Source organism: Apteryx mantelli, chromosome 1 (assembly GCF_036417845.1).
Source record: "Apteryx mantelli isolate bAptMan1 chromosome 1, bAptMan1.hap1, whole genome shotgun sequence".
NCBI classification, from domain to species: domain Eukaryota; kingdom Metazoa; phylum Chordata; class Aves; order Apterygiformes; family Apterygidae; genus Apteryx; species Apteryx mantelli.
The window spans coordinates 60404838-60432646 of NC_089978.1; the positions used below are offsets into that span (position 1 = coordinate 60404838).

At 38.4% G+C, this 27809-nt stretch overlaps 2 protein-coding genes across 2 annotated transcripts in view; one reads left to right on the forward strand and one right to left on the reverse strand.

Annotated features, from left to right (window-relative positions):
* Positions 1-555: 555 nt before the first annotated feature.
* Positions 556-27809, forward strand: part of UBAC2 (UBA domain containing 2) — a 107793-nt gene continuing 80539 nt past the window's right edge. The window contains exons 1-4 of the mRNA XM_067293603.1: positions 556-635; positions 14918-15045; positions 18826-18945; positions 19387-19493. Coding sequence (XP_067149704.1) covers positions 605-635; positions 14918-15045; positions 18826-18945; positions 19387-19493 — 386 coding nt within the window. The 5' untranslated portion in view covers positions 556-604. The remainder of the gene's footprint in view (positions 636-14917; positions 15046-18825; positions 18946-19386; positions 19494-27809) is intronic.
* GPR18 (G protein-coupled receptor 18) lies at positions 19521-22093 on the reverse strand. The gene has a single exon (XM_013951334.2). The coding sequence runs from the start codon at positions 22091-22093 to the stop codon at positions 21128-21130; it is 966 nt and encodes a 321-aa protein (XP_013806788.1). The 3' UTR covers positions 19521-21127.

Here is a 27809-nt window from a genome sequence, read left to right on the forward strand (position 1 = left end):
CATGGCAGTTAAAGCTGACAGGCCAAACTGGGTTTGCACGCCTGTTATAACGGCAAGCCAGCACCTCCAGATACAACACGTCATTGTTTAATAACAGGGAATGGGACTTCTATGCAATTTTGCTGGCGCATTGCTCAGACTCTGGTGTTCGAGTGTACGCGCGAGCGCCCAGTTGTGTTAACGGATAAAAGCTAGCCAGCACTCTGCTGCTACAGCGTCAGGCCCGGCGGAGGTTAATTGTGCACGTATCCGACGTTTCAAGCATCTGCGCGGCTGGAGTCACTAGAAGAACGGGGTGAACGCGCGGACCCGACGTTTGGGGCCCCCCAAATCATGGTCAGTCGATACAGGTGAAGGCGCCGGGGGCGCTGGCCGGAGCGGGCCGCGCCGCGCTGGGCCCCGCCGCCGCCGGCGCCGCGTGAGGCCGGCAGGGGGCGCCGGCCGCTCGCTCACGGCGCAGTTTGGCCCATCGCGGCCGCCTTAGCCGCTCGTCGCCGGGCGCCGCCGCGGCTCCGCGGGGTCTGCCCGGCCTCCTGGGGGTTGCGCGAGCGCCGCGGCGGGCGCGAGCCGCCGCCGCCGGGCCGCGCCGCGGGGCGCCGCCGCCATGTTCACCAGCACCGGCTCCAACGGGCTCTGTGAGTAGCGGCCGCGGGAGGCCTCGCCGCCGCCCGGGCGAGAAGGAGTTGGGGGCGGGCGGCGGCGAGGGGTGTGTCGGCGCCTGCCCGCGGCGGGCGGCCCGGCCCCCTCCGCCGGGGGACGCGGCTGCGCTGCCCTCGCGGGGGGCGGCGGGGGGCGGCGGCCGCGGGCTCCGGGGCCGCCGGGAGGGCGCTGGCGGGGCGCTGGGGCCTGTGCCGGGGCCGTCGGGGTGGGGGCGGAGGGGGCGCGCAGGCAGCAGGAAGCCGTTGTGCTCGGCGTTTTTCGCTTCTCTCGCCTCCTTGCAGCGCGTTCGTCCCTGCCCTGCGCTTGGCAGCGCGGCGTAGTCCCGCCGGCGGTGCGAGAGCAGCGCCCAGCGCGGGGGTGACTTTGAAACTTCGCCTCGCCGAGTTTCCTTGTGGGGCGGAGCGGCTCTAAGCTTTTTCTCCAGCCGCTTCTGATACGCGACTGAAGGGCTCCCTGCATTAAAAAAAAAAAAAGAGAGAAAAAAAGGACTGCCTCAATCTTGTTCAACGTGCCTAAAATTACTATGCCGATAAAACACGCAGCTTTTGTTTTGGCTGTAATTGTGCTTTTGACAGCAGTTGGTCTGCTCTGTTTCACAAGTCTTCCTGTATGATCAGGCCCTTCAAGGGGCTGCGTCTGGGTGCAGGAGTCTTGTTTAGACACGGTTGTTCCAAGACCGTTTCCCCAGTTGTATGTATATATGTCAGGGAAGAGGAAGAACATTTCTGAGTATTAAAAAAAAAAGTTATTGTTTAAACCACACTGTCTGGCAGGCAGATTTAAGGATAAATGTAATAGTAACTCCTTTTAAGGATGGCTTTCAGGTTCATGTTTTACCTGAACAAATTTCCCAGACACCGCAGATTGCCGCCGAGCTGGTTTACATTACAAAGAATTTGCTGTGTGGCAATGAAGAACTGAACTGGTTGTGAAATGAATTTTCACACTGCGCTCTTCAGAGTGGACTGGGACAAAACTAGTCAAACTGCAGCTTGCTGACAAACTGCATACTTTAGACAAAATCCAAATCTGAGTGTGAAAGCAGTCTCTTACTGTGAGGGAGTAAGTCTTTTGTTTAACTAGAAGTTTTAGTTGTAGTTGTATTGTGTTTGAAGCATCCACACGTGAAGGGAGTATTTTCTACAGGTGGATCTGATAACACTCTACTTGATATGCTACTTCTGATTTTTTATTTTTTTTTCCTTCAGTAGTAGAGACTTAGAAGAACAGCCTTTTGGTTGTGTGTGTCTATAATTCCAAGGGAATGAAGGGGGGTGAAAAGTATCCTTGGTTGGCTGAATGGGTGGAAAGCCATGACCAGTACCTAAAAGTTTTACCAAGATAGGTCCATGGGAGGGATGAGTGGAAAATTGTAATTGTAAGAAACATCTGTGCTAGGAAGAAACCTAGAGAAGATGCTGTTCTGCTTGTACAAAGTAAATTTTTTACCCTCATTTTATCTGGGAAACTGATACAACTTGACATTGGTAATGACCTCTCTTACTGACCTAAACTAATTCTTCAAGACTTGACTGTTACAGTGGTACTGACAAACCCTAGTTGAGACGTGGTTTTTAGGGACATTCACATATGTTCACCAAAAGCATCCTTGTGACAGTTTAAGATGTCCCTGTGCCCTCAGATTTTTTGTTTCTGCCTTTATAGCAGAAGTAGCTGACTAAAATGTATATCAGATACAGTCACTGATGTGCAGAGTCTGATTGCTTAGGCTAACAGTTAATGAAGACGGATGCAAGCAAAGCTGCCTGGTTTTGCATCAGGGAAGCATACCTGCGCATATGTGTTCTGTTCGGCTGACTGGGTTTGGGGGACAGTAACCTCTGGCAGAAGCACAACAGCAAACAGCTGTTGGGGCACAGTGCCTGGACCTGTGTCAGAGACCCTAGATAAAATAACCAGGCACCTGATTAGACTGATAAAAATGATCATACCAGATAAAACTGAAGGGTCCTATAGCCCAGTGTGCCATCTCTGACAGACTTTATAATATCCGTAGATCTTGGTTAAAGCCATATTCTAATACAATTTGGTGAAACTTAATAATACTAAGCATTTCTTTAGCTGTATGTATACTAAGTTATTTAAATAAGTGACTTAGTTGTTGATGATATTTCTAATAGATAAAGAGTTTTAGCATCTTGGGACATAGATACTATAGTAAAAATGTCAAACATTACTGGACTCTTTTTGTCACCATTGCCTTGTTTTCACTTCCACAGAATTCCCATCTTTAGCAATGGCAAAACAAACAAACAACAGATGACCCCAGAGCTGTACTAGATTTTGGTAATGTGGTTCTTTTGGGGCTTCTTGTGCATGCCAAATATGTATTTAATATTTTATTATATTATATTATTAAACTGCCTTTATTCAAAGCCAGTTTTCTGGAATCATACTTGAACTGGTTTGGCCCAATCACCTTTCATTTCGATTTTGAAACTTCTTTTCAGAACCTAAATAATTATTTAGCTGTATTTTGGTCCCTGAAAATTTTGCAGGTAAATTGGTTCTTGAAGGTTCATTTAATACTTCTCTGAAAGGGATAGGAGAATAACCGGTGGCTTTTAGTAGCAGCAATTACAGTTGGCTTTAAACTTTTTGCTCCATCAGGTAATCTTACTCTAATGAGTCATCTTGAACTAGGACATTGTTATATGTGTTCTGCATAGTTTGAATTTTTTTGTTTATTATTTATTTTGCTGATTTTAGAATAAAGCAAAATAAATAACAACGGATTATATAATACACTTCCAGCAGATCCTTGAGGCAATACAAAGATGAATTTAATAGTCTATGCTCTCATTAGAGATCTGAATGAGAGAAATAACCCAAGGATCCTTATGTCTTATTTGATGCAGCGCATAGATCAAATTTACGATCAATGTCCTACAAAGCCTATCTCCTTTTGGCTGGTACTCCACTGCACTATTTTGCCATTCATCCTTCCTGTCTTCTCAGTGTTTCTAGGCTGCCTCTCTCTTCTCTAGATGTTTTAATGAAAACAAAACTCTTCTTTTAAACTATAGGGAGACTATGACATGATTAGGGCGCTTTTTTTTTTTTTAAGTTGTTTGCTAAACACTGCTTAAATTGGTTTCATCACGTAGAATAATTTAAATAGAATATTAAGTTTTGGGGTCATTTTTCATCTTACATTATTCCTCTTACTGTAAACATCCGCGGCACTTGGATTAACCCTATAGCTGATTCTGTCTTTTATTATGTCCCAGACATGGTAACTGTGGGTGCTTAAGAGAAGATAACTTCAAATAATTCAAATAAAAAGCCTATGTGCTTGTTAAAATTAAGTTATTTTTTAATACTCCGAACATTTAAAATGATAAAATCTGGAAGAAGGGATGACTGAATTTTAATAGACTGATGCCACCTAAGAGTATACTAATGTACTGTTTCCTAGGAAACATGGGAGGAAGACACGGTAGGTTCCCTATAGCACATTTAAAATTTATTTGGGAAAATCTTTAGCTGCATGCAGGAAGAAAATCTTGAGTGCTAGTGAATGAATGGAAAATCTTGAGTATTTTGATTTCATCAATAAAAGGGGTTCAGCCGTGTAACCAACTATCAGTTTGTGCAGATTACTGAGTGGCTGCTTTTCCAAATTTCTAGACCAGGAATACTGTCAGATTCATTCAACCTAAATTTATTTTGCATTTGTATTATGAGGTGGCCCTGACACACTATTATTGACTTGCAGGAGTAAGTTTAGCTTAACTAAACTTTTCTGAAGTCCACATTATATACCGTAGCTGTCCTGAATATTGCTGTTCTTCATTGAGGGTAGGACTGCTGTTGCCTTAAGTAGAGTCAGTTAATAAAGCAGTTTAGCATACATCATCTAGATCTAGCCATAAAATTCTTTTTCCTATAACAATGTCTTTGAACATGCCTTTGGCTTTTTGCTTAGTTGATGCTGTTTGGCCAGATTTTATTTCTGCTAATGTCCCAGTGTTCTTCTGGACAAACAATATTTTGAAAGTTAATATCAAGTACAAACCAGTTCCATATTACTTATGTCTAGTTAACTTAGTGGGTCATTTCTGTACTATGGGTGATGGTGGATGCTGTACTATGGTAGCTGGCTATGCAGAGGAGTTCATTTCACATCCTGGCTCTGTAGTTCAGTGAGGTGAACAGTATTCTCTGAATACAAGTAATATTCAAACCTTGGGAGTTCTTTACTACAGCTTCAGCTATTCCTCTCACATTTGGCTGCTTTTATGCAAGCTAGACTTTTTCATAAACAGTGCTTGAATAGCTGGGCCTCTATAGTGAAGTCCTTGTCGTTATGCTTGTACATATGCCTTCTGAGGAGATGTCTCATGATTTTGAGCACTGCAGTTGAGTTCTTACATCAAGTGTTCCGCATTAGTATTTGGTTTCTTAGTTCAAGAGGCTCCTGATACAAATCCTCCCTCCCACTTCTGCTCAGAACTCTTTAAATTTGCATGCATAGGCAGAGAGATTCTTGAAAAAACTGCCATCCTAAGAGAGACACATAAAAGCCAACCCCCACAACAAAAAAATGGTCTGACCCCTGGGTGCATGTGAGCCAATCCAGACTTTTAGGCCCTTTGCTAGGAGTGATATGTTGAACTCCTAACAGGCAGCACTGGATGTAGCAGATGAAGAATGTGTTGGGAGCTGAGAACGCACCTACCCAGTCAGTACGTGACACTCACAATTTTGGATGAGGAGATGTAAAAATAAACACACCTGGTACATGTCGCAGCTACAGCAGATGGAAATCAGGAGACAAATAAGAACACTACTTAAAAGGACAGAGGCAGTTTGCCCTTGTTAGTGCAGACTGTTTCGATTATCTAGAATAGCAGAGGAGCTGGTTTGCCCTGGAAAACAGAAAAACCCAGTTACTCTGGGTTATAGGAAGCACAGCACAGGCATCCTCAGGTGACTTAGCAAAATGTTAACCCAGCTGGAACTGAGCTGATTCTAAAGAATTAGATTCGAACTTCTGAAGAGCTCTGCTGCAGTGTGCTGAGGAAGCATGCTTCAGCACCCAGATTTCAGGAAGGGTTTGAGAGGTGGACAGGTGTGCTAGACCCAGACTTGTTTCTTGTGTTGCATTCTGCCAGAAACTGGAGCCCCATGAAGAATGGTACTGACACACTTCAGTGGCTCTGCAAGAGCTACATGAGTGCATCAAGAGTGACACTGAGGTGGCTGTTTGATTTACAGTAGTGCTGCTTCACTGTATTTGCTCCTTGTTCTCCAACATGCTGAATCCCAGGACCAAATTTACCATGCACGGGAAGCTTTTCACTGTAAGACACCAAAGCCTTTCCAACAACTTTCACACCAGTAAGATCTACACCAAACTTTTCTGCAGACATTGTATTATCTGTCCTCTTCCAACATTACTGCACGTGCGATGAGCACTACTGCACATGTATATAATAGGGCAATCTGTTAGAGCTAGTCTTTATTAAGGTAAAATTTGAATCCATGTTTTAAAGCATAGCCACTTGCTACACCTGGGAAGTATTTGACTACTGTGGCTACTACATACAAATTACTTTGTGTAGTAGTAGAGTCCTTTGAACTTACATGTATGGATTTCCTCTGATGCAGCCTGTGCTTTTACCTCTCTGTGAACCTTGCAGTGCAGTACTAACAATTTCTTAAAAAACCTCAAGGCAAGAACTCGGCATTGTGCTCTTCTGCTTGTGCAACCTGCAAGGCTGAAATGTACTGCGTATAGGCATCAGGAAAATAAGAAAGCTGTATACCTTGATGCTTTATGGTGGGACTGAAGGAAAGATGAAGTACGTATTGAGTATATCAGACTTGTGTGCATAACAATATTATGCAGTACAGCAGTATATGGGAATACAGATGAGCTTGTATATCAGCATGCTGAAGCGCAGTGTGGTTCAAAAATATTAGCTTGACTCCTGGGAGCCATGTAGCCACATCAGTTCAATTAGCCCAGGCATTGCATGCCACAAAATTGTGGCCGTTCCGCTTCTGCTGCAGAGCTAGCTCGCTTGGAGCTAGCTTGGGGATCTCCACGCAGCGTTGTGGTGTAGCCATACCTGACATTTCCGATAGCATGTACTAATAGTAGTATGGTTATATGCTCTGTGGTTGGAAGGAGGAAGAGGCTGTTCAACTAGATGAGTTTTTTTGTTAACTTCAACCTGTTTCACTTTCTTTTCAAATGTTCCTTTTAAAAACAAAGAATTTCCTTTTTTTAGTAGCTCCTCACTCCTTTATAGTTTGTGACTTTTTACTTTGTGAAATAGGCTAAAAGCTCCTAGGCTAAAGCCAGTACATTTTTAAAGAAGATATATAGGTAATTGGTTAGGTTACAATCATATCAGTGTCTTTTAAAAATGGATTTAAAAATCACAGTTGCTTTTCTTATTGACTTTCTTCCTGCCAAATGTGTTTTCTCTGCAAGACTAAAATCCTTTGGTTTTGGGAGGCATAGGATCTTGACCAGGAGTGTAGCCTAGCTTCCTCTTGTGATGTTAAGCATATGTATTAACAACATTCAGCTCTCAGCTTCGGCATTAAGTTCATAAGCGTTTGATGAAAAACTGTTCCTGCGGTGATACTCTTATTACTGTGTTCACTTGCAAGCATCACAATGATCAGCCACCGAAGTAAGCTGTGAAATGACAGTCTGAACATACCTGTATCTCCTTCCTATGTCTGTTCTCTATGTCTAGGCCAGCCAGAGTCCCTTTCATGACCCAGAATACTTCATTTAGCCATGTAATATTTTCTGGCAGCTGTAACTTCAGTGTTTTTGCAGGATCAGTTTGTATCGCATCTGTTTTTTAAAGGGAGAAAATAATAGAAAAATACGCTGTATTCACCAAATTCTGAAAATCACCAGTCAACTCTTAAATATTTTCCAGTTCAAACCGTTTATTGCATCATTCCTACCTGGATTGTGGAGTATTTCATTGATCCAATATATGGTTGGCATAGCTCTATTGTTTTATTTTATTTTATTTTTTGAAGTGGGAGCCACTGGTACTTTGAGTAGTGCATTGAGTTTTCCAGCAGGATTAAATTGGGATTTTCATGCAAAATGTAGTTCTTCAGTCTGTGCTTCCTTTGTTTTCAGTAGAAAGATTTTCATTTAAAACTAAGGTTATATAGTGTGTGTATTTTTGTTTTTTGTGTTAAAGTGTGGTATTTTTCCATTGAATCTCATTCAGAAGTGGAATTTGTTTAGATTTCTTGCCTTGAGGTGGTACGAGAAAAATAGATTTTTTTCAAAGGGAAACTTTTACTGCTGCCTCTTTCCCAAAGATGACCAATCCTGTGGTGGTTAGTTTAACCTCTGCTTCAAGACCACTGGAATGGTGTATAACTTGCAGTGAATAAGGAGAGAAAATTCATCTGTGCTTAATTGTAATATTGTAAACCTTTCCAAAGTTTAATTATGAAGGTGGATAAAAAATAGTTAAATAATTTAATTATAGTTTCTGTTGTAGGACAGCATTTCTGTTACTGTGCTTTCCTGACTCCTTATGAAATTGTCATATAAATATTTATGATGCCTTTGAATTGGAGGAAGAAGAAATATTGATATTTCAACTTGATACCATCTTAAGAATTCAATGCAAATTGATGGCGTATTTTTAAGGGGATTGCAAACTACTTGGCTCCTTTATTATCTGAGTGTTTTTCTGGTGAATGAAATAGTCCTAGTAGAACATATTGTTTCAGAACAGAAGAGGTGCGTTCATATCATATGAAGTTTTACATCAGGGATAATGTAATATAAATCTGGAAACTTAATTTTATGTTCCAGATGAGGAAAACAGCAAGCCTTTTTGCATTATATAAAGTCTTCGTTCATACAGAGAATTATGTAGCGGTCATCTGTTTCTGTTGATGTGTGGGAACTCCTCTCTGAGTGTTGCTTTTCCTCCTTCCTTGTGCGATAGTCATCTCTTGTGCTCAAATGAGGACTGCTAGTAGCAATTAGCAAAATGCTCCTTTCTTTCTTTTTTACCTTTTCTTGTTCTCTGGATCAAGCCAATTTGCTCCTCAAACTTGTTGAATTTATGAGTGCCTCTGTTATTCTACTGACAACTTCCAGTTTTATCAGACTGAAAAAGAAAATACATCCTAGGATATTTTTTAAGGTAGATTTATGTTTACTGAGCAGTTTCTGAACTTCTGTAGAGTTGCTCTTACTGATCAGCAGCTATTAATGCAAGAAACAAACAAAATAAGAAATAGGGAAATCTTATATTTCTTTTTTTTTCTGAATTCCTATGAAATCCTTTTTGTATCAGTTTATTAACAAAACTCCTGAAATGCATAATCTGAAAGGATTCAGTCTGTGAAACCTTTCTACCAGAACACAACTGGAGGCATGGTCTAAATTCCAAACTATTTTTGTCCGTATAAAAGGCAATAGAACATTGCAAAGCAGCACTGATAGCACAGCAAACTGTTTTTGTATTCCATGGAAAGATAAAATGGAATTTCAATTATAAAAATGCTCTAGTAGAGCACTATATGAGAATATGGTGCTACTTATTTGGAAAGAACTATATTTTCTCTAAGCATGCAGTGAACTGTAAAAATTCAGAAAATGAACTACTTTTCTGGTTTCTTGTATGGATAGGTGGTAACATAGACCATGATTCTTAAGGTAAAATGTAGTCTGATACTGATGAAAGCAAGGAAACTATGCAAAACAGACACTAATTTATAGAAACCTCGAGATGTACACATTCATTAAAAGTCATGATCTTCTGAAAAGATATGCATAGCTTTTGATGTCCATGTGCCCTGGTAAACACTGTTCTGTACTGAGAAAAGCGCGAGGGTACTTAACAAACCCCACAGACCGTTATATGGAATCTTTCTCTCCTAATAATAGGTTGTGTGCTCTTCTCCCTTCATAAATAGGGCATAATGGAAGCACCTTCCTCTATACAGGGTCTTATAGCACCATATAGTTAAGCTCCATCCTCACAGTAGGGGCACAGTCTTCTGGCATCTTCGAGATTCCTCAAACAGTGTTACACATGTCTGTATCTCTTCTCGTCCTTGATGGCATGCTCTGACTTGTTCTATTACTGCTCAAAAGTCAGCGCGTAGCTGTAAGCAAAGACAAGTGTTACTCCTCAGATTTAGTAAGATTGCTCCAGTTTCCCAAAAGCACACCTTGGTGTCTAGGAAATACTTAAAAAGTTCTTTTCAGATTTGAATATCTGACAAAGGGTTTCATGAACCATTGCAGTAAAGATTTCCAAGTATACGAGAGGAAATATTCATGCTGTTAATGCTATATCTGTTTGATGTGCTGGTAAACTTGCATCTGGAGGAAAAAAATAGGTAAGAGTTTCTGAAAACTAACCATTTTGAGACACTACTTTAGGCTAGTGAACCTGCTGCAAGTTCTCAGCCAGGCTTTGGAATACAGTAGATGAATATCTGCATGAAAGCTTAATGCAGGAAAAACAAAACAACCAAAAATACGCATTCCATCAGTGCATTTGGGGAGTAGGGTATATCCAGACAGGCATGCATGACTGCTTAAAGATGAGCAGATCTTGTGTATTACAGTTAATAGGTTCCTGCATGTTTCACCCCATTATAGCCCCCAGCACTTAATTTGCCTGTATGAAAGTGGTATGTTTGCCTCGTAACAGCTGGGTTTGGGAAGTGTACAGATGACAGTGGGGGGGGGGGAAAAAAAGCCACCACACTGGCGTGTTTCCTCTGTGACTCTGGTGTAAGCTCAGCTGGGATCCCCAGGAAAACGCCCTGAGGTGATTTATGGTTCTGCAGCCGCTGCTCATTGGCTGGCACCTGCAATGGGGAACTCTCTCACAAGTCAAATAGCAGTCTGAGGGGTGAAGCAGTTCCGTGAAAAGCACTTCTGAAACAATAGGTTGGTGTTGCAGGCAGCCTTGTCATTCCCCTGGCTGTATCAGCTCGCCTGTGAATGTTGAACAGCCAGGGAACAGGAAATTATTTCCGAAACTGTAGCTGTTGCTGCTGCCACTGCTTCCATGTTCTTCTCATTAATGCAGTGGTGGGTTCTGAAGCTGCAACTACTTGTGCTATTGGGCCATAAGCCTCCGCCTCTGCTTGTGACAGACATCTGTTTTGTAACTAGCTTTCTACACTTTGAAAGTGGTACTGGCTGCCAAAAAAGTGGTAGGTCGTGGAGTGAGAGAATTCATGGGATTTGTAAATGAGTGCGGGGGTGGAATGTGGAGATCTGCCATTGTTTTCTGGTTTATATCCCATTCTAGGATCAGTCTCATGGTGCATAATGGTAGCACAAAGATTGGGACGCTTGCCTGTGAGGTTATGAGGGTAGTTTTAGGGAGAACTTCTCCAGTGCCCCAGGTGGAAGCAATGATCTGTGGTGAAAGCTAGTTGTTTGCATCGTAGCATTGACATGTTTGCTGCTTATTTCAAAATAACTCTATTCACTTAGATGAGATCTCAATATGTAAGTTGCGGCAACAATATTATTATTGTCTGGTGTTTGAAAGAATTGTCACTTAAGAGGTACTTTGGGGTTGCAAATGTATTCCCTGGTCTTTGAAGATAATTTTTCATGTATCTTAGCTATCGGTGTGAAAATGAGAGTTTATTCTTTCATTCTACTTTCTTTACATGGCATAGAGGCGTTGTGTTTTTTCTCCACGTGCATGTTTATATTAGTGCTGACTGTAGTCATTGGCACCCAGATAGGTTGGTAATTCAGGTTTCCATCCCATATAATGTTGCAGGCTAGAATTTTGGTTTTAAAATTTTATCTCTATGTATTAAATAAGGAATTTGACTCGGATTGTTCAATAGCTGATACTGTTAGTAATTTCTGGTCTGACTGGTTGAGACTGATGGCATTCCATAGCAGAGGAGAATTGCTCCTTTACTGGTGACTTCACAGCAGTCCTTGATAAGGACCTATGTGCTGTTGAATGGTAAAGCAAACTACTGCCCTGTACACTGAATCACTTGGTAAAACATTTAAAGAGATGTGTAAATTGTTTATCTGAAAGAGTTTATCTTTCTTCAGTTTACTGGACAGGAATAGTCTTATCAACCATGATGACATTTTGAGAACTTTGAGAGTAGAAGTTTCCATTATTGATGTGACATTCCCTGTAGGTGCCTGTCTCATTAATGGGTTAGTTGCTTTTGTGGTTTTTAACTTAGTGACATACTTAAAAAAAATAAAATACACGTTTCCTCTATGACAAAGTTTAAAGTGTCTAAGCTGAAAGCTAAAAAGAGGATCTTAGTGAAAATATGTGTGTTTACACATTATGGAGAAAATAGATGGGGTTTTATTTGTTACTTATTTTTGAACACATTCAAATTAGGAATGAATTTATAATAACATATTTAAGTGTGTGTTAACTGTAAAGTAAGAATGATCTAATGATATGGAAATTACAGTGAAATCTAAAGACAAATATAAAGCCTGTATAGAAATATATAGTCACAGTGGGAAATCTAGTATTTTGGTTGTCACTTTTTTGCAGTAACTTCATCTGTAAGTGCAGATTATCATAGGATTAGTGAGTTGTTGTAAAGCTTGTTTAAACTCATGAAAAAATGTAAATGTATTTAATGTAAATGTATTTAAGATAGCAAGTTTTATCAAACTTCGTTTCAGAAATGTCTACTGTTGTGACTAGTCCTATTCTGATTTAGGCTTTACTTCTGAGTATCAGTTGTATCATGGTTATAAAACTGACTTTTTCATATTAAAATTAATGTTTTGGGTTTCCTGTATGACACGAAGCTTGCACTGACATGATTTTAGTGCTGGACTTTTTATCCTTACCTTCTTACTGCTTTTTGCCACTTACATAATTTGGGAAGAGGGACTACTGAATGCTGGGTCAGGTGACTGTCTTTCTGCTATTGACCAATACAGGATGGTTAAATAGGAAAATTCCGAAAATGGAGTAAGTAACACTGAGCTGTCATACCAATTAAGCTCAGTAGTTTGCTAAGTTTGACTTTTATGGTTTGAGCCCTAATATTACTAAATTTGCTAATCCGTTGTTGCTTTCAGGGGCATTTTTGTTTCTGTTACAGATATTTTAAGGGCATAGGTTTTGTTTTGTCTTATTCCAACATACAAATTTTCAATAAAGAAGACTTAATACTGCATCTGAAGAGTAAATACTTGTAACAGCAATCATTGTGTTGCAATAATGCAAGTTTTCGGTAATATGAAGCATGATTCAGTTCAGCAGTATTCAGGTAAATTACTTTCTGCTGCTAAGAGCTCACGTTAACTAGAGGAGCGTTGGCTGAGGTTTCAAGTGGATGTGTGAATGTATTATGTGCACAGTAACTTTCAGGCAGCTCTAGTCATCTTTCCCCCCACCTCCACCCCCTGTCAAGTGTTTTACATTACTCTGATGATGATTTTATGGCATCAAACTAAATGAGAGGAGTGAATAATTAAAATAATGGATGTCTAAAGAGCATAGAGTTTATTTGGGGGGAGCAAAAATCCAGACAAAGAGATTAAATTGAAGGGAGGATATTTTTCTTACATTAAAAAAGACTCAACCAGGCTTGCTGCTGTCATGATATATCACCCTAATGATAAAAATAAGGCTTATGGGTAGCAGAGTAATATCAGCCTTTGTGATTCCAAGTCACTACCTAATATCTATAAAAGAAAGAACAGTTCTTCAAAGGCATTGATTATTTTAATGGAGTAAAGAAAATGAATCTATAAATAATGAACTCAAAGGTATGGTTGAGAGCTGAAAGAATAGTTTTAAGTACAAATTTATGGTATGATGCACACAGGAAAAGACATTTTCTTCACTAATGCAGTATGGTGAACGTCAGAAGACTCATTACTTCAAGGTGAAAACTTCAAGGTGATGTGAACTGAGATTAGCTAATACTTCTATGAATGCTCTGTTTGAAATCATCAGTTAATACCTGGACATGGGTCATGCTTAAATTACATAAAGCACTGCCATATTTTTGCTGTAAGTGGGGTTGTGCCATGATAAAATTTTGGCTTTGGTGCCTGTTACCATATTCCTTTTCCAGCAGTTCATTCTTCTAGTGTGCAGCAGATATTGTTGACTGGATCATATATGATGGTCAGTTTATCTGGATGCATACCAAATGTTTGCTGTGTTGCACTGCTTTTTATGCAGTTGTTTTTCCTGTACTCCTACGCTTTACTTCCCATTAGTACTTTTAAATTAGTCATATCATTCCTTTTGTTATCTAAAAATAATTTCATGATAATGTCCTGCAAAAGAGCAACTGTCCATAAATCAATACATCCCATGCTATAACTGGGATGTTTGGGAAGGAAGTAAAATGTGATTAAAGTTGCATGTGTAAAGAGGAGAAATGTCATAGAATAAATACTATTTCCATTTCTGTATTGGCTTGAATTGTTGGGCAAGAGTTTCTATTCTGTTGCAGCAACTACACCAACACAGCTTGGGATGAATTGCTGGGGATATTGCACTGGATATTCCACTAGACAGTTTTTAGTAAATGTGTATTGCAAAGGTTCTCTGCTTGCTTTCTTCTGAGGGTCCTATTTGAAAGTCATGCTATTAGGGGGAGAGAAATTCTGATTTCGCAAACTTCCCAATTTCATTAATTTCTTCCTTAATAATTTTGATGATTGTTGGATGTATGTCATTCGTGCGTATGAATGTCATATAAACTAACTTAAACACATTTTCTTGAATGGTGGATCTGAGTATGGTGAAAAGTAAGTTAGTTTTCTGGACATTTTGTCAGGTGGTTTCTGATTCACAGATTCCAGAACAGAAGTTAATCCCTAAAGCAAAGGACACAAATGTATTTGTTTTGACTAGATTTGCATGTATATTTTGCTAGCAAGAAGGAGTGGGTTTTTTTGTTGTTTTTTTTTTTTCCTGAAATGTTGTGGCACCTTTTGTAGGGGCCTTGCATGATCTCTGTAGGTACGGAGAACTTTGGTTTATTTATAGCCGGACAGTTAATGCCATGAGAGAATTTTGGAAACAAAATAGCTGATTAATGTTCAACTGTCAAAGACTTTCTTTGGTTGGTGCATTTTTTCCTATCTATTTGGAAGGGAAGTTGTTGTGATTTAAAAAAAAAAAAAAAAGTGCTGCTGCTATGTGTTCCAATCACTTGTCTAAATGTGTCACTTTTTAAATGTGAGAGATTTTTCTCTAAAATGACATTTGTTTTGTTTTCTGTCTTTAAGATAAAGCACCTTTGTCAAAGAGTCTGTTATTAGTCCCAAGTGCCATCTCGATTCTATTGACTCTGCTCTTCCAACATTATCAGAAGTTCTTTGCATATAACATACAAGCTATAAAAGAGGATTTTCAGGTAAGTGTCAGTTAATTTTGTGTGAAAAGAGACTGCAAAATCCTGTCTTCTGTGTGATTTTTTTCCCATCTGTTTCTCCTCTGGTTCCTTCCCTTTGTTCACTGTCTTAGACTAACTTGGTCTCTGCCTTTTACTATGTTACTCTAGTGGGCCACTGTGTGTAACAGGCTATTACCCACTTTTTGGTAGAAATGAGGAAAAAGTGATCTGAAACTGTCAACTTTCACTTCTTTCTGTTGTCTGGGAAATGGTTGTTTTTGTATCATCTCTCCTTCCAGCCACTGACAGTTGGGAAACTTGCCGTGAATGAAGTGTGAATTAACTCATGTAATAATATAAATATTTTGATAAGAATGTCACTATTTTATTGTGCTCAGTTTTTGAGGCTGAAAAGGGCTATTTGTGATCAGCTACTCTGATTATAAATGATTTCTTTTAACAACAGAGGTCATACATTTCAGTCTGTAACTTCTGCTTTAGGGAATTATGGGAAACTAAAATTTGCCTGCTGCTTCTAATTTGAGGACTCCGAGTGATGAAGAACTTGTCATGCTCCTCAGTAGTCTGCTGAATTAGTTAATTATCTTATTAGATATTTGTAGCTTATTCTCAGCTCACACCAGGGTACTTTATCTTTTAGGTATTACACCTTGTAAGATTTTACTCTCTGCTTAGTTAAGGAATCCTGTGATATCAGTTCTAATTGTCAAAAGTCTGCATTTAGAAACAACTAGGTACATTTTTGGGGAGAGGGGGTTGTTGGCTTTTTTCTTTTTTTGGAAGCAGCATACTGTTGCTCAGCAGAGAGAGGTCAGCAAATGCTTCTGTAATTATCTTTCCCCAAAGGTTTTATAGTAAGATTCAAAAAAGTATTTAGTCAGCTGAATGTCTTTGAGGATGCTGACTGTAGCCTTTAAGCTGTAAAAGATAATTATGTAACAGATCAGTTTTTATGAAGCCCTGAAAAACATAAGACCATCTCAGATATTTTTGTCTGCTTGTATTTAGATCCATTCTTCCTGATTGTTTTTAAGTGGTCCCAACTTCTCCTTTGGCTGCAGGTTTTTCAGAGGTCCAGAGAGAGGTTCAGAACAACACACTGTCATGCAGTTGTTACTTGCTTATTCTTTTTCATGTTTCCGCTTCCCCGTTACTATGTCTTTCACAGTGGCCAGACAGAGAAACTAGTGATTCTCTGTGCTGTTGTTCTCTCTGCGCTCTTTCTTGTCAAGAACAATAGCTGTATTTCAGTAAGAATTCAATGTGTAAGAGCAACCATTCATATTTTCCAAGTGGCTTGCTAGTGTTCTGCAGCAAAAAAAGACATAAATGAATATGTGTCTCTTAGAAGTGTTACAGCCAAATATTTGGGGAAGGGGAGTAAAAACTCTGACAGAATAATCAGAGTTTAAATGGAAGGGTTTTTTTTAAGCTTATCTTAAAGAGTTCCATCTTTCCATTTGTTTGATCTGCTGAAAACCAGTAGTAGCTGTGTCTTTTTGAAAGAAACCATCTTTATCTACTGGGTCTTAAATGTTGCCATTTGCAAGTATCTGTAGAAGCTGTGATACTTGTATGCGATGTTTTGGGGAATTTGTGTGTGGGGGGGGGGGTTTATTTCCTTTCCTTAAATTGTTGTTACATTTCTTGTCTTAGCTTTTTGGACTAAGCTATATACTTCATAATTGTGCATCTCCCAGATTAGGGATAGCAAGTGATTTAACTCCTGCCTGATGCTAATATTAAAGTGAGAACACTTTAAGAAAAGTTGTTTAGGATAAATTCATCTGGAAGGATGAGTTTAATGGAAGGGAAATTTTTCAGGGGCAGAACAGGCATTTTGGATATTAACACTTGTTAAAGCTGGTGCAGCACACAGGAAATAAGGTATGCAGTTGTAGAGTGCTTTTGATTTGAAAGGCAAAATGTTTATTGTAGCAAATGAAAATATCTTTGTTGCCATAATGGGGACTCTCAAGAGTAGTGAAGAAACTGTGTGTAAAGTAATCAAGATCTTAATTTCTTTAGACCTATGTATTTTTTAGGCTAGCTAAAGTAAATTAGGCTTGGAAGCCCGACATAGTCTATGGAAGTGCTGTTCAATTAATGTATATCATCAAATGTTCAGCTGTAAGATCACAGCCCTGACAGTTCAGACTTTAGGAGAGGTTGTCCTCGAGCTGCTGGGCATGTTGACATGTGTCAACTAGAACTGTGAGGTCCCACTTTTTACTATAGACTTGTTCAGTTGTTTCATGTACTGGTGAAGTTAGAAGCAGAAAACCAGTTGATGCTTACAGACCTTGAAAGACTGAAGGTTCAAGTAATGTATTGGACCTCAGACATCAGAGACTGGAGAATGCTTAGCAGGCTGTGATTTAGGAAAGTTAGGAGAGCCAAAGCTGAGCTGAAAATTAGCAAGGGAGATTAAGGGCAACAAGGAAGGTTTCCATAAGTACATCTGCAGCAAAGGGAAGGCTGAGGAGAATACGGGCCCATTGCTCAATGGGGAGAGAACATAGTGAAAAAGGACATGGAAAAGACTGAAGTATTCAGTGCCTTTTTTGCATCAGTTTGTACTGGTAAGATTTGCCCCCCAGCTTTCAAGGTCCCTGAGCCTCCTACCAGAGTCTGTAGGAGTGAAGCAGTACCGACCCATAGGGGAAGATACAGTTAGGGATCACTTAAGACCTGGCCATACACAGTTCAGTGGGATCAGATGTCTCCGATGGTGCCAAAGGAACTGGAAACTAGAAATGTAATTGCGAGGTCTCTTCCTAATATCTTCAAAAGATCATGGAAATTGGTGGAGGTACCTGGTGACTGGAAAAAGGCTCTTGCAGCCAAGAAGACCAACAGCGTTCTGAGCTGTGTTAGTGAGAGTGTGGCCAGCAGGTCCAGGCAAGTGATCCTTCCTGTCTATTTGGCACTTGTAAGACCACATCTAGAGTACTGTGTCCTTTTCTGGGCACCTCAGTACAAGACAGACATGGACACATTGGAGCAAGTCCACAAGATGATCAGAGGGCTGGAGCACATGACTTACGAAGAAGGGCCAAGAGAACAGGGTCTATTCAGCCTGGAGAAGAGAAGGCAAAGGAGAAACACCTTTTTGCTCTCTACAAGTACAAGTTTGCTATCTACAAGGATATAGAGAAGCTGGAGCCAGACTCTTCTAGGAGTTGGACAGCAATAGGACAAGAAGCAGTCAAAGCAAGCTGGAGCATGGGAAATCCCAGTTAGATATCTGTGTGGTTTTCAGTTTGTTTTTTTGTTTGTTTGTTTTTGTTTTGTAAACCACAAGGGTGGTGAAACATTGGAACAGGTTGCCCAGAGAGGTTCTCCATCTTTGGAGGTGTTCAAGATGCAATGGGATAAGTCCCTGAGCAAGCTGATCTGATTACATCTGCTTTTAGCATTACATTGGACTAGATGATTTCTTGCGGTCACTTCAAAAATAAATAACTTTATGGTTTTATGATTTACTAGGGTTATGATTTCTGTTTTTACTTGTGAACAAGGGCCATAAAAATGGATTTGACTTGATTTAAATTGTTAGTGTATTTTAACAAATAGACCTCTTCCTTGAAAACCTTTTTATTTTTAAATAAACTTCTTGAACTCTACTGCTGAACATTCTGCTGTCTTTATTTTTCTGCTTAAATGTTCTACTGTATTTTTGTTATCTTTCTTCAGTATTACATTTGCTCTGGGCACAAATTCTGTAAAGAGTTTCTGTGAGGGATGAGAGACTTAACATGGCAATCTTTAACCTTCTAGATTTGGAGACTTGTATGTGGGAGAACAGTATGCCTTGATCTGAAAGACACGTTCTGCAGCAGTCTGCTCATTTATAACTTTAGAATATTTGAAAGAAGATATGGCAGCAGAAAATTTTCAGTAAGTTCCAATTACATTTTTTTTAATAGAAACTATTTTCTGCACCTTTTAGAATCTTGTAGTCTTGGATTGAACAGCTTTATTACTAACATTTTGTGTGGAAATATATTTTAAAGGGTTTTAAAATGAATTTATTTCTATAAATCAAAATTTTTGTTGATAATTTTTTTCCAGTCAGTGGATTATTCTAAGTAATGTTTGCAATGATATCAACTGAAAGTTATCAGAGGCATAGAATTTAGTTTGGGTAACCAATCTAAGTCTTATTCATCAGTATCTAAACATTTATATGTGGAATTATGCTGTGCTAAAAACTACATTTGGCTTAATTGAACAAATAGAGTGGATTTTTAATTAGAGATACATTAAAACCTTAATTTTAAACAGTTGAATTAATTCCAATTTAACTAATCTGTTTGGGTTATACCTTTTTGTTTCCAGTCATTTTTACTGGGTGCCTGGATGTTCTCAGCTTTGTTTGACCTTCTCCTTGTGGAACTTGCTCAGTATATATTTGGCTTCACCATCAACAGCTTGCCTTCTGGTTTGTAAGTAGCTCTTAATGGGTGGTTCGATTCTGGTAATTTTGGATGTAGATTCAAAGCATTATTTTGTGCAGATTTTAATGAAGAAAACTTTCCTAATGTTGATTCAAATTTCAAATTAAATTTAATCCTCTTTTGAACTACTGTGTAAATGTCATGGCATACCTATTACATTTCACAACACTCATTTCCTGGTTGTGATCTATGTTAATTTATTAATAATTTATCCATATAATGGTTACTTTTCATTCTGTTAGTCCCAGTTCCACTGCTGGTATGACTGAAATGTGACTTGCAGTGCACTGCAGGATATTGCTATATTTAGGTTTTTTTCCGTTCAATAAACCTCAAGTTTGGTGCTGATTTCTTTCTTAAATTACAAAATTAACTATAAGTTATATTAATGTTCACTTTCAAATGCATTTATAGTTATATGCATTTCATATTGGTATTTCATATGTTTGTGTTTCAGAAATTGAGTGCTAGAGCATGTTATTACATTTAATGTTTTCATTTGAAGTTCATTTGAAGCTTTAAGGTATTCAGTGGTTCAGTTTCATGTAGCCTGTTTTTGAGATTTCTGCACTTAATAGTAAGAGGTGTATGTGTTACAGTAGAACTGTAGACCTTGCAGAGCTTTTGTGGTTAAGCTTCTGACTAGTGAGATCAGCCTCAATGTAGACTTGAGTTTCCATATGTTGCATGCTCTGAGGTAATAATAAAAGCTCTTGGAGCTGGATTTTCAATACTGAATACCATAAAAGGCTTTCTGGTTTCAGCTGCTTTAGTGTGTCCTTGAAAGTAGCTAAAGGTTGATTTAGTAAGGAAGAAAAAACATGTGTTTGACATTTTAAAGGTAGTTATATTTCTTGTAGTATGTGTGTATTCAAAAAGAGTTGAAAGCTTGAGTAATACTGCAGTTATTTATGATGTTTGCTACTTTGAAGGCTGTTGCAGGGACCTAAGCTGCTAGTGTGTCTGGACAGATTCAGTATTTTCAGCCCTGTAAAAAGATACTTTGTGTGTGAGTAGGGTATAATGTGTGCATCACACACGTAGGAAACTGATGAACAGGTTAACTATTATACTTTTTGATGGCATTTTTATCTATGATTGCAGAGTGTTGTCAGTCACAAACTTATGTCAAAGAAATTTTTGGGTAAATGAATTATAAATGCCACCTATGTATGCTTTCTCTTAAATTGTACTGATATATTGATCTTGGGAGAATGAAGCTGACTTAGAAGTGTAAAATATATAGTAGTTTCAAGTATGCTTGTCTATGCAAATATAAAAAATATATATATGATATGTTGCATCAAAATTCTTCAATTTTTCTGTGCTTTATTATACTAATAGTCACTTTTTCATATCCTGCAATATTTACAATTTTTAGAGAGGACAGTGTTGGACAGCTAAACACTGATACTAAGTTTTAGTTCATTTCAGATTTACAAAAACTGTTAAGCAAACACGAAGAAGTGCAATTATTATCCTGTTCGACTCATAGTTACAGTACAACCAATACATCTGTTACTTCCGGCTGCAGAACATTGTTCGGTGTAGTCAAAATGCTAGAATTCAGAAAAACAATCACTTGTTCACATTATAAAATTCCACTGACATTTTTTTTTCTCTTATATCATTTCACTGTTCAAATTACTGAGTGATCTTACACTTCCAGTTCGAAAACTCTTCCTGCGCACACTTCGAAGGTAATTTCGATAGAGGATTACGCTAATGACTCTAGCCTGAAATTGCTTAGAAACAATATAGTACAGTATAACATCCAAGCAGGTGCTGAGATTCATGAGAAAGGTGGTAAAGGCTGCCCAGGGGTTGTAAGTTGTATCTTCATCCTGCAGCATCAGAAAGGCAAAGCAAATGTGGAAGGGTACAAAGCAGAGGAGTACTTGAGCAATTAAAGTAACTATAATTCGAATGGATCTCTCCTTGGCCTTAGGCTTCAGTTTGGAAGTTTTGCCACGGATAAAATTGTAAATAATGACTAGGTAACACCCCATCATGATGAGCAAAGGAATTAAGAAGAAAAAAATCAAACGAGAAAAGTTTAATGTATTCACTTCCTTTAAGTGGATGATATCAAGCATCTTAATGCAGGTGGTAAAATTTGAGGCTTTATCTGGATCCGAAGATAAAAACAGCAGTGGGGAAGTTGTTGAAAGGGTTGTGACCCAGATTAAAGTACAAGTCAAAAGAGCTTTTTTTGTATTTTTTAGTTCTTTGACGTGTTTGGGCTGGACAATAGCCATAAATCTGTCTACGCTTATAAAAGTAAGTAACCACAGAGCGATGGCTGGATAAAAAACAGTGAAGGCACTGATAATCCGACAGAATACATCTCCAAAAGGCCATATCTCTTTCCCATGGTAGATTATCCGAAAAGGCAAGGAAAATATAAAAACTAAGTCAAGTAATGCTACGTTCATCATATACACAGTTATAGTTGTTCTCTTCTTGGTAGTGCAGCTGAAAACCCATAGTGCAGTGGCATTCACTAGCAATCCCACTGTGAATACAAAACTGTAGAATACTAATGATGCGATCCTGTATTCTTCGGGATGCTGATTTGCAGATGTCATGTTTTCATTGAATTTATGAATAACCTAAAAATAAACAAAAGTATGAAAAATTATTCCCAGTCAAACAAAAACTTGAAACTTTCTTTAAAAACGAACAAGAAGATTTTCTTAGGATGTGATTTAATAATGCGATTGTATTGTTTGGTTGTCCAAATGTGCTAGGTTTGCTGCTTTGTCTGTTTACAAATACAGACTGTGCCCTGAAGAAAGTACATGTACTGTCAGACTTGTGGGAAACAGTATTTATAAGCTGGTTTTAATAAAATCTTTTGAATTACTTAAGAGATTTCCTAAATAAGAAATCAGGAAGTTAAGACTGACCAACTATTTTGAATTTGCTACAATAGCTGAAAATTAGATTGAATCAGCTATTTTTGTAATTGAAGTAAGAGGGCTACTTTCTAAAAAATATATTTCTTGAAGTTGACATTGTTGAAAAATTAATGACTAAAACTAATTAAGAAAAGAAATAAGTGAGCATGGCATGTAGTGATGTTTGGATATGTGAAGTGCAGTATTTACATTGCCTTTTTTCTGTGTAGGAAACTACGTTGCTCCCAAAAGAGTAGACGCATGCTGTTGCTCATAAAAGACATTTAAAAACTATCTTAATAGCTACATAGATTCTGATATAGTATTTATTCCCAGTGATTCAGGATGAGCCACGTGACATACGAATAAGATTAATAAATGTATAGACTTCCTATTTAAAAAGGTAAAAAGATGGAAAGGAGTGCAGTCTCAGAGCGGGGCCTGTGGGAGGAGTATTCTTGGTCCAAGCACTTGTGGGTGTTACTATTAGCCTGCTGCTCCCAAGCATGGTTGTATTGCTTCTTGAAGCTTCTTGGTTTTAAGAGCTGGAAATCTGAAGTTCTGTGAGCAGACTCAGCTGATGAGAGCAGAAGGAGGGCATCCCTTAGTTTCCTCTGGAGCCACCTGAGGATGATAGACTTTACCTGGTGGTTGCCTGAGTGCTTTGGTTAATTCATCCCTCCCCCAGCTTCCTGATTCTTGGTTTTGACACAGCATCACGACTTTTTTGCATGGGAGGGTTCCTCTTGTTTGGTCTTTTACCCAACCCTGTGGCAATTTTTTGAAGAGGAGGAGGAAAGCTGAGTTATTTCTTTCTTCATCTAATCCTTCCACTTCTGACAAACAGCCAGTTAACTTCACAGCATCAGTTAGGCACCAAAACTTCCTCAAGAGGAGAAGAATACATAGTGCCTGTGCACATTATCCCCAAAAGTAGAAAAATTCATCTAAAAAAAAAAAAGCACTTATGCTTACTGCACATCTGTTTTATGCATTCACTGAAATGTTTACCATGCATTTCATTCGGAGGTGTAGGAACTTCCACAGTAGGTTGAACCAGGGTTTATTAATCTAGTATCCTGGTTTGACAGTGGCAAATAGCAGTTTCTTTTGAGAAGAAATAGCCTCTGAAATAGCCAATTGTGTAAAGAATGATGTATAGGAGGCATCACTGAAGGGTAGATGCCAAATGCTTACAGAAAATGTTGTTGTATATGCTTGTAATACAGCTGAAGTATTTTCTATCACACTGTTCCATTTTTATCATTGTTGCATAAAATTGTCCAAATATTACTAAAAAAAATCCGTATGTTTTAAGTGTGGGTTGACATTGTTGGAAATGCTTAAGAAATCTTTTTTAAAGCTCTAGGGCCTCAACCCTTCCAGCAAGGCTGTGTGACTGTGTATAGTATAGTCATACTTCTCTGCAATGTGAAAATATTCTTAAAGGTGGGGAGTAAAAGTCCTCATAAACTTTAAAAAATTGAATATGCTTTTTCTCTTTGTGTTTTTTTTTTTTTTTTGCCCTCTTTTTAATGATTGTGTATGATATAGTGCATTACTACTTACCTCAAGATCCTGACTGATTTAACAGGTACAATGAGTAGCAATGTATAGATAGGTAGAAGAATTGAGTTTTCAAAAATGAATGTTAATAAACAACATGGATTTTGGTTTTGCTCTTCTCTCCTTTGGACTTTCAGTGACTGTAATCATTTCTGGTTCTGTCCTGTTTTTGAAATAACCAGCAGGCTCATGTTGATGGGAAGAGGGAAGCTGAGTCTAGCTTGAGCTTGTAACAGGAAAGCTTGTGGTTCCATGGCTTGGTCACAGATCATTTCAAGTTTGTGCCAGTTTGAGGTATACCAAAGAAGGGATGTATTATAACAAAAAGTTTTTTTTAGTTTAGTTTTTGAAGACACTGTTTCCAAACTTTGTAGGTTAAAACACGTCAGTTCTGTTATTATGTATTTATCTTAAATTTAATTTTTAAGAATCTGAAATTTAACGTTATGTGGATAACAAATAATGAGATTTGAAAAAAGTGTGTACTTACCTGTCTATGTTTGTATTACAAATGCAGCTGTTACTGCTTTTTTGTCAGTACTTGTCTGCATGGAGTTCAGGTTGATATCTGACAAATTGGCCCAAGTAGATTTTCAGGTGCCTCTGGCTGGCTGGTTTTGCCCTAGTTGTTATATTTCAAAATGGGAATATTACTTATTTTTATTGATAAAAGTGCTTTCTGAAAAGCACTAGGGTCACTGGTTTCCAAATGTCTGTCTTCATTAATTTTGAAGGAATGCCCTGAGATTGGTCCCTGTGTTTTGTCACCTGGACAAACTTAAATTTGGACTAAGGTCCTGTATGTCTAATGTGAATTTTAAAGTCCATTTAGGTGCTGTGTACAAGAACAGAGCCTTTCAGGACAAAACCAGAATTAATTCTTTTCCTCCAGGTTTTGACTATGAGTTAGGGAACGCTGATTTGTGTGTGTGCTTTTTCTTCTCTCTATCTCTTCTATGATCTCCCCACTCCAGCCCTTTTCTTTTTTGGCCATCTCTTACACTTTCTCAGATTTCCCTGCAGAGGACGTGGCCTTCAGTGGACCACAGAGAGAGCAAGCAACAATGACTATCTTGTGTTTTTAGTTTAATGAAAGTAAATAGTTTCCCTTTAATGATAACCTACTTATCGGTGTTTTGAGCTACTAAATACTTTTAAATTTATTGTTAAAATACTGAACAAAAATGTTTATGGGACTATGTTTTTAAAAACACAATCATTTTGCTTTAAATGTTATTTGTAGTGTGTTGCAGATACTGTGAAGGTATTAAATGCATTAAAGAATTACATTTACTTTCATTAGTCCTAGAATATAAGCCTGTGTTCAACTTCTGAAGAAAGAAGTCTATCTTAGCAACATATATAGACATCTAAGTTACTACTGTGTTAGTACAAAATAATGGATTGTTACTCACCTTCTGTGCACTACAAAGTTTCTTCAGAGATGCTCATTTTGTAGCCTCAAATCTGCAGAAGGTTTAGACTTCCTCTTCTATGCTCGGCTTCACTCTGCTAAAATAGAAGCTCTTCTTCATAGGCAGGAAACAATGACGCAATATAGCTACTTCTGGGCTCTTTTATTGGCCATACTTTAGAAGTGTTTTGTTAATATTTCTCATACATACAAGTTAACTTGTGGCGTCTATGAGCTGATAGTTCTACTCTCTTTCAACAGGTGCTTTTGTAATATTTCCAGTATGGTCAAAATGGACTGTCATACTGTATGTCTTTATAAAAAGCATATTTAAATATCTGTGGTATAATAAAAACATGTTTCCAGCTGATGTTTAGAGACAAAGGTATCTACAAGAACACACATCCTGATTATGCAGGAGTTTCTAATAAACGTGGTTTAAATGTATTATTCTCTGTAGACTGTAGTCTGCTTTTGTGGAAATCCCCAGTTTTGTTTGTACTGCCTTGAACGGTAGGAAGCCTGAAAGTGACAGCAACTCACTACATTTGAAATGAGAAGTTTGATTCATATGAATACGTTGTTTTGCTTAGGTCTGTACTTATGGCATTTTATTAACACAGTAGCAGTATATCTATATTTTATTTGCTATCTAAAATAATGACATGCCTATTTAACAGTTTTGCAGAAAAATGCTATATAAAAAGAGGTTTTAGTCTTTATTAAAAGTCAATAAAATCTTTAAATTATGTCACTGCAGTGGAGACCTGAGGATGGGGTGGGAGTATTCACAAAAGCTAAGGACTAATTTCCTAAGCTTTCTTTCTAGAAACTGGAAAAAAGATCCAAGCTTTAAAAGAACCATTCAGAAAAAGAGATCATTACAAATTCTCTGTAGTGTGCTCTCCTGCTCTGGTTTTCTGATTGTCGGTCTTTGGGACCTCGAAGCACACTATGGAGAGCTTATTGCCTCTTGTTGCCTCCATTTTTTTTTCCCCAAAGGAAGCAAAAGAAAATGCGTGCGGATGAAGGGGATGGTAATGTATCAAGTTTCCTCCTGGCAGGCAAGCAAGAATTGGCCAGGGTGTGCATGTTGTGCCAGAAGCAACAAAATCATAGTCCAGATGTAGCCAGAATCATGTTTTTCCTGAGATATCTTTCTCCATTGACTGCAAAAGTAATGTAGGTGGATGATCCTCACTTAGAGGTAAAGGTAGCTTTTGTGAAAAATATCCTCTTTCCTGGAGCTCTGTAATTTATATCTGTGAAATGGGTTGTGGTAATGTGTAAATATTTACATAAGTCACTGTGACAGGTTAAGTAGTCATAGGGAGGGACCTAATAGAGTGTGTTAGTGATATCTTTAAATATTTGGACTTTCCTGTTCAGGTGAACTAATACCAAACTAATTCTATGATCATTCCAAAGATATCTTAAATACAATGAGCTCTAAATCCTACCCAGTCCATCCTTCAGAAATATAAATAATTCTGTCTTCTAGAATAAATACTTAAACAATTTTTCAATAGAACCTGCCTAATATTTTAGGATTAATAAGTATTTTAAAAAGATATATTTTACAAAAAACCTCTGAAGGACTGACTGGTGTTGAAAGCTATTGGGTACTTTTATCATTAACATAACAACTCTGGAGACTTCGCCAGTAGGATGAGTCACTCAAACTGTTTTCAAGCTATTTGAAAATTCATTGGCATTTAGTGATTTTTTTTTTTTTAAGGGTTTAAGAGTGTGTGTGTCTTTCTGTTATGTGCAGCTCTTGAAAGAGAATAGCTAGGCTTTTCAACTCTCCTAGACAAGAATATTTTATTTTGGGGTAAATAACCTAGAGAACTCCTGAGCTTCCTTCCAGCCTGAATTATCCTATGAATGTACATAAACAAGCCAGTGGATAGAGAATGGCTGCTGTAGCTGAAGAGAGAGTATAGAATTAATTCTGGATTTGGATAGAAAGTAGCCATATGCTGAGGCTGGAATAGGAAGAGTGTACACTGTAAACTCTCTCTTGGCTTGCTATTTCTTGGGGGAGGGTTGAAAGGATATGTTAGAGGTGTCTCTAATTTTGTTTGAAGGATGTGGCTGACAACTCTACAGTGAAGGTAGTGTTTTATGAAGGTAACGGGAATTAAATCAAGCTTCTAACTTGGTTGTTGTTATTCGCCTATGTAAACCACTCAGTTGAGTTTAGTGGTATTTTTTCTGGCTAGCTGGTTTGTCATAGCATATAAATTACAGCCTGTGTTCTGCTTTCACTCAGGCTTTTCACAGTCTGCTTTGCAGAGAAGAGGCAGGCAAAACCTCTTGACTGCTGACAGGCTTGAAGGCCTTCCCACTGAGTTTGGAAGGGCCACTCCATTTGCCGGGGGTTTACTGAAGAGAGGTGTTTGCAGTACCTGAGAGTGTGTA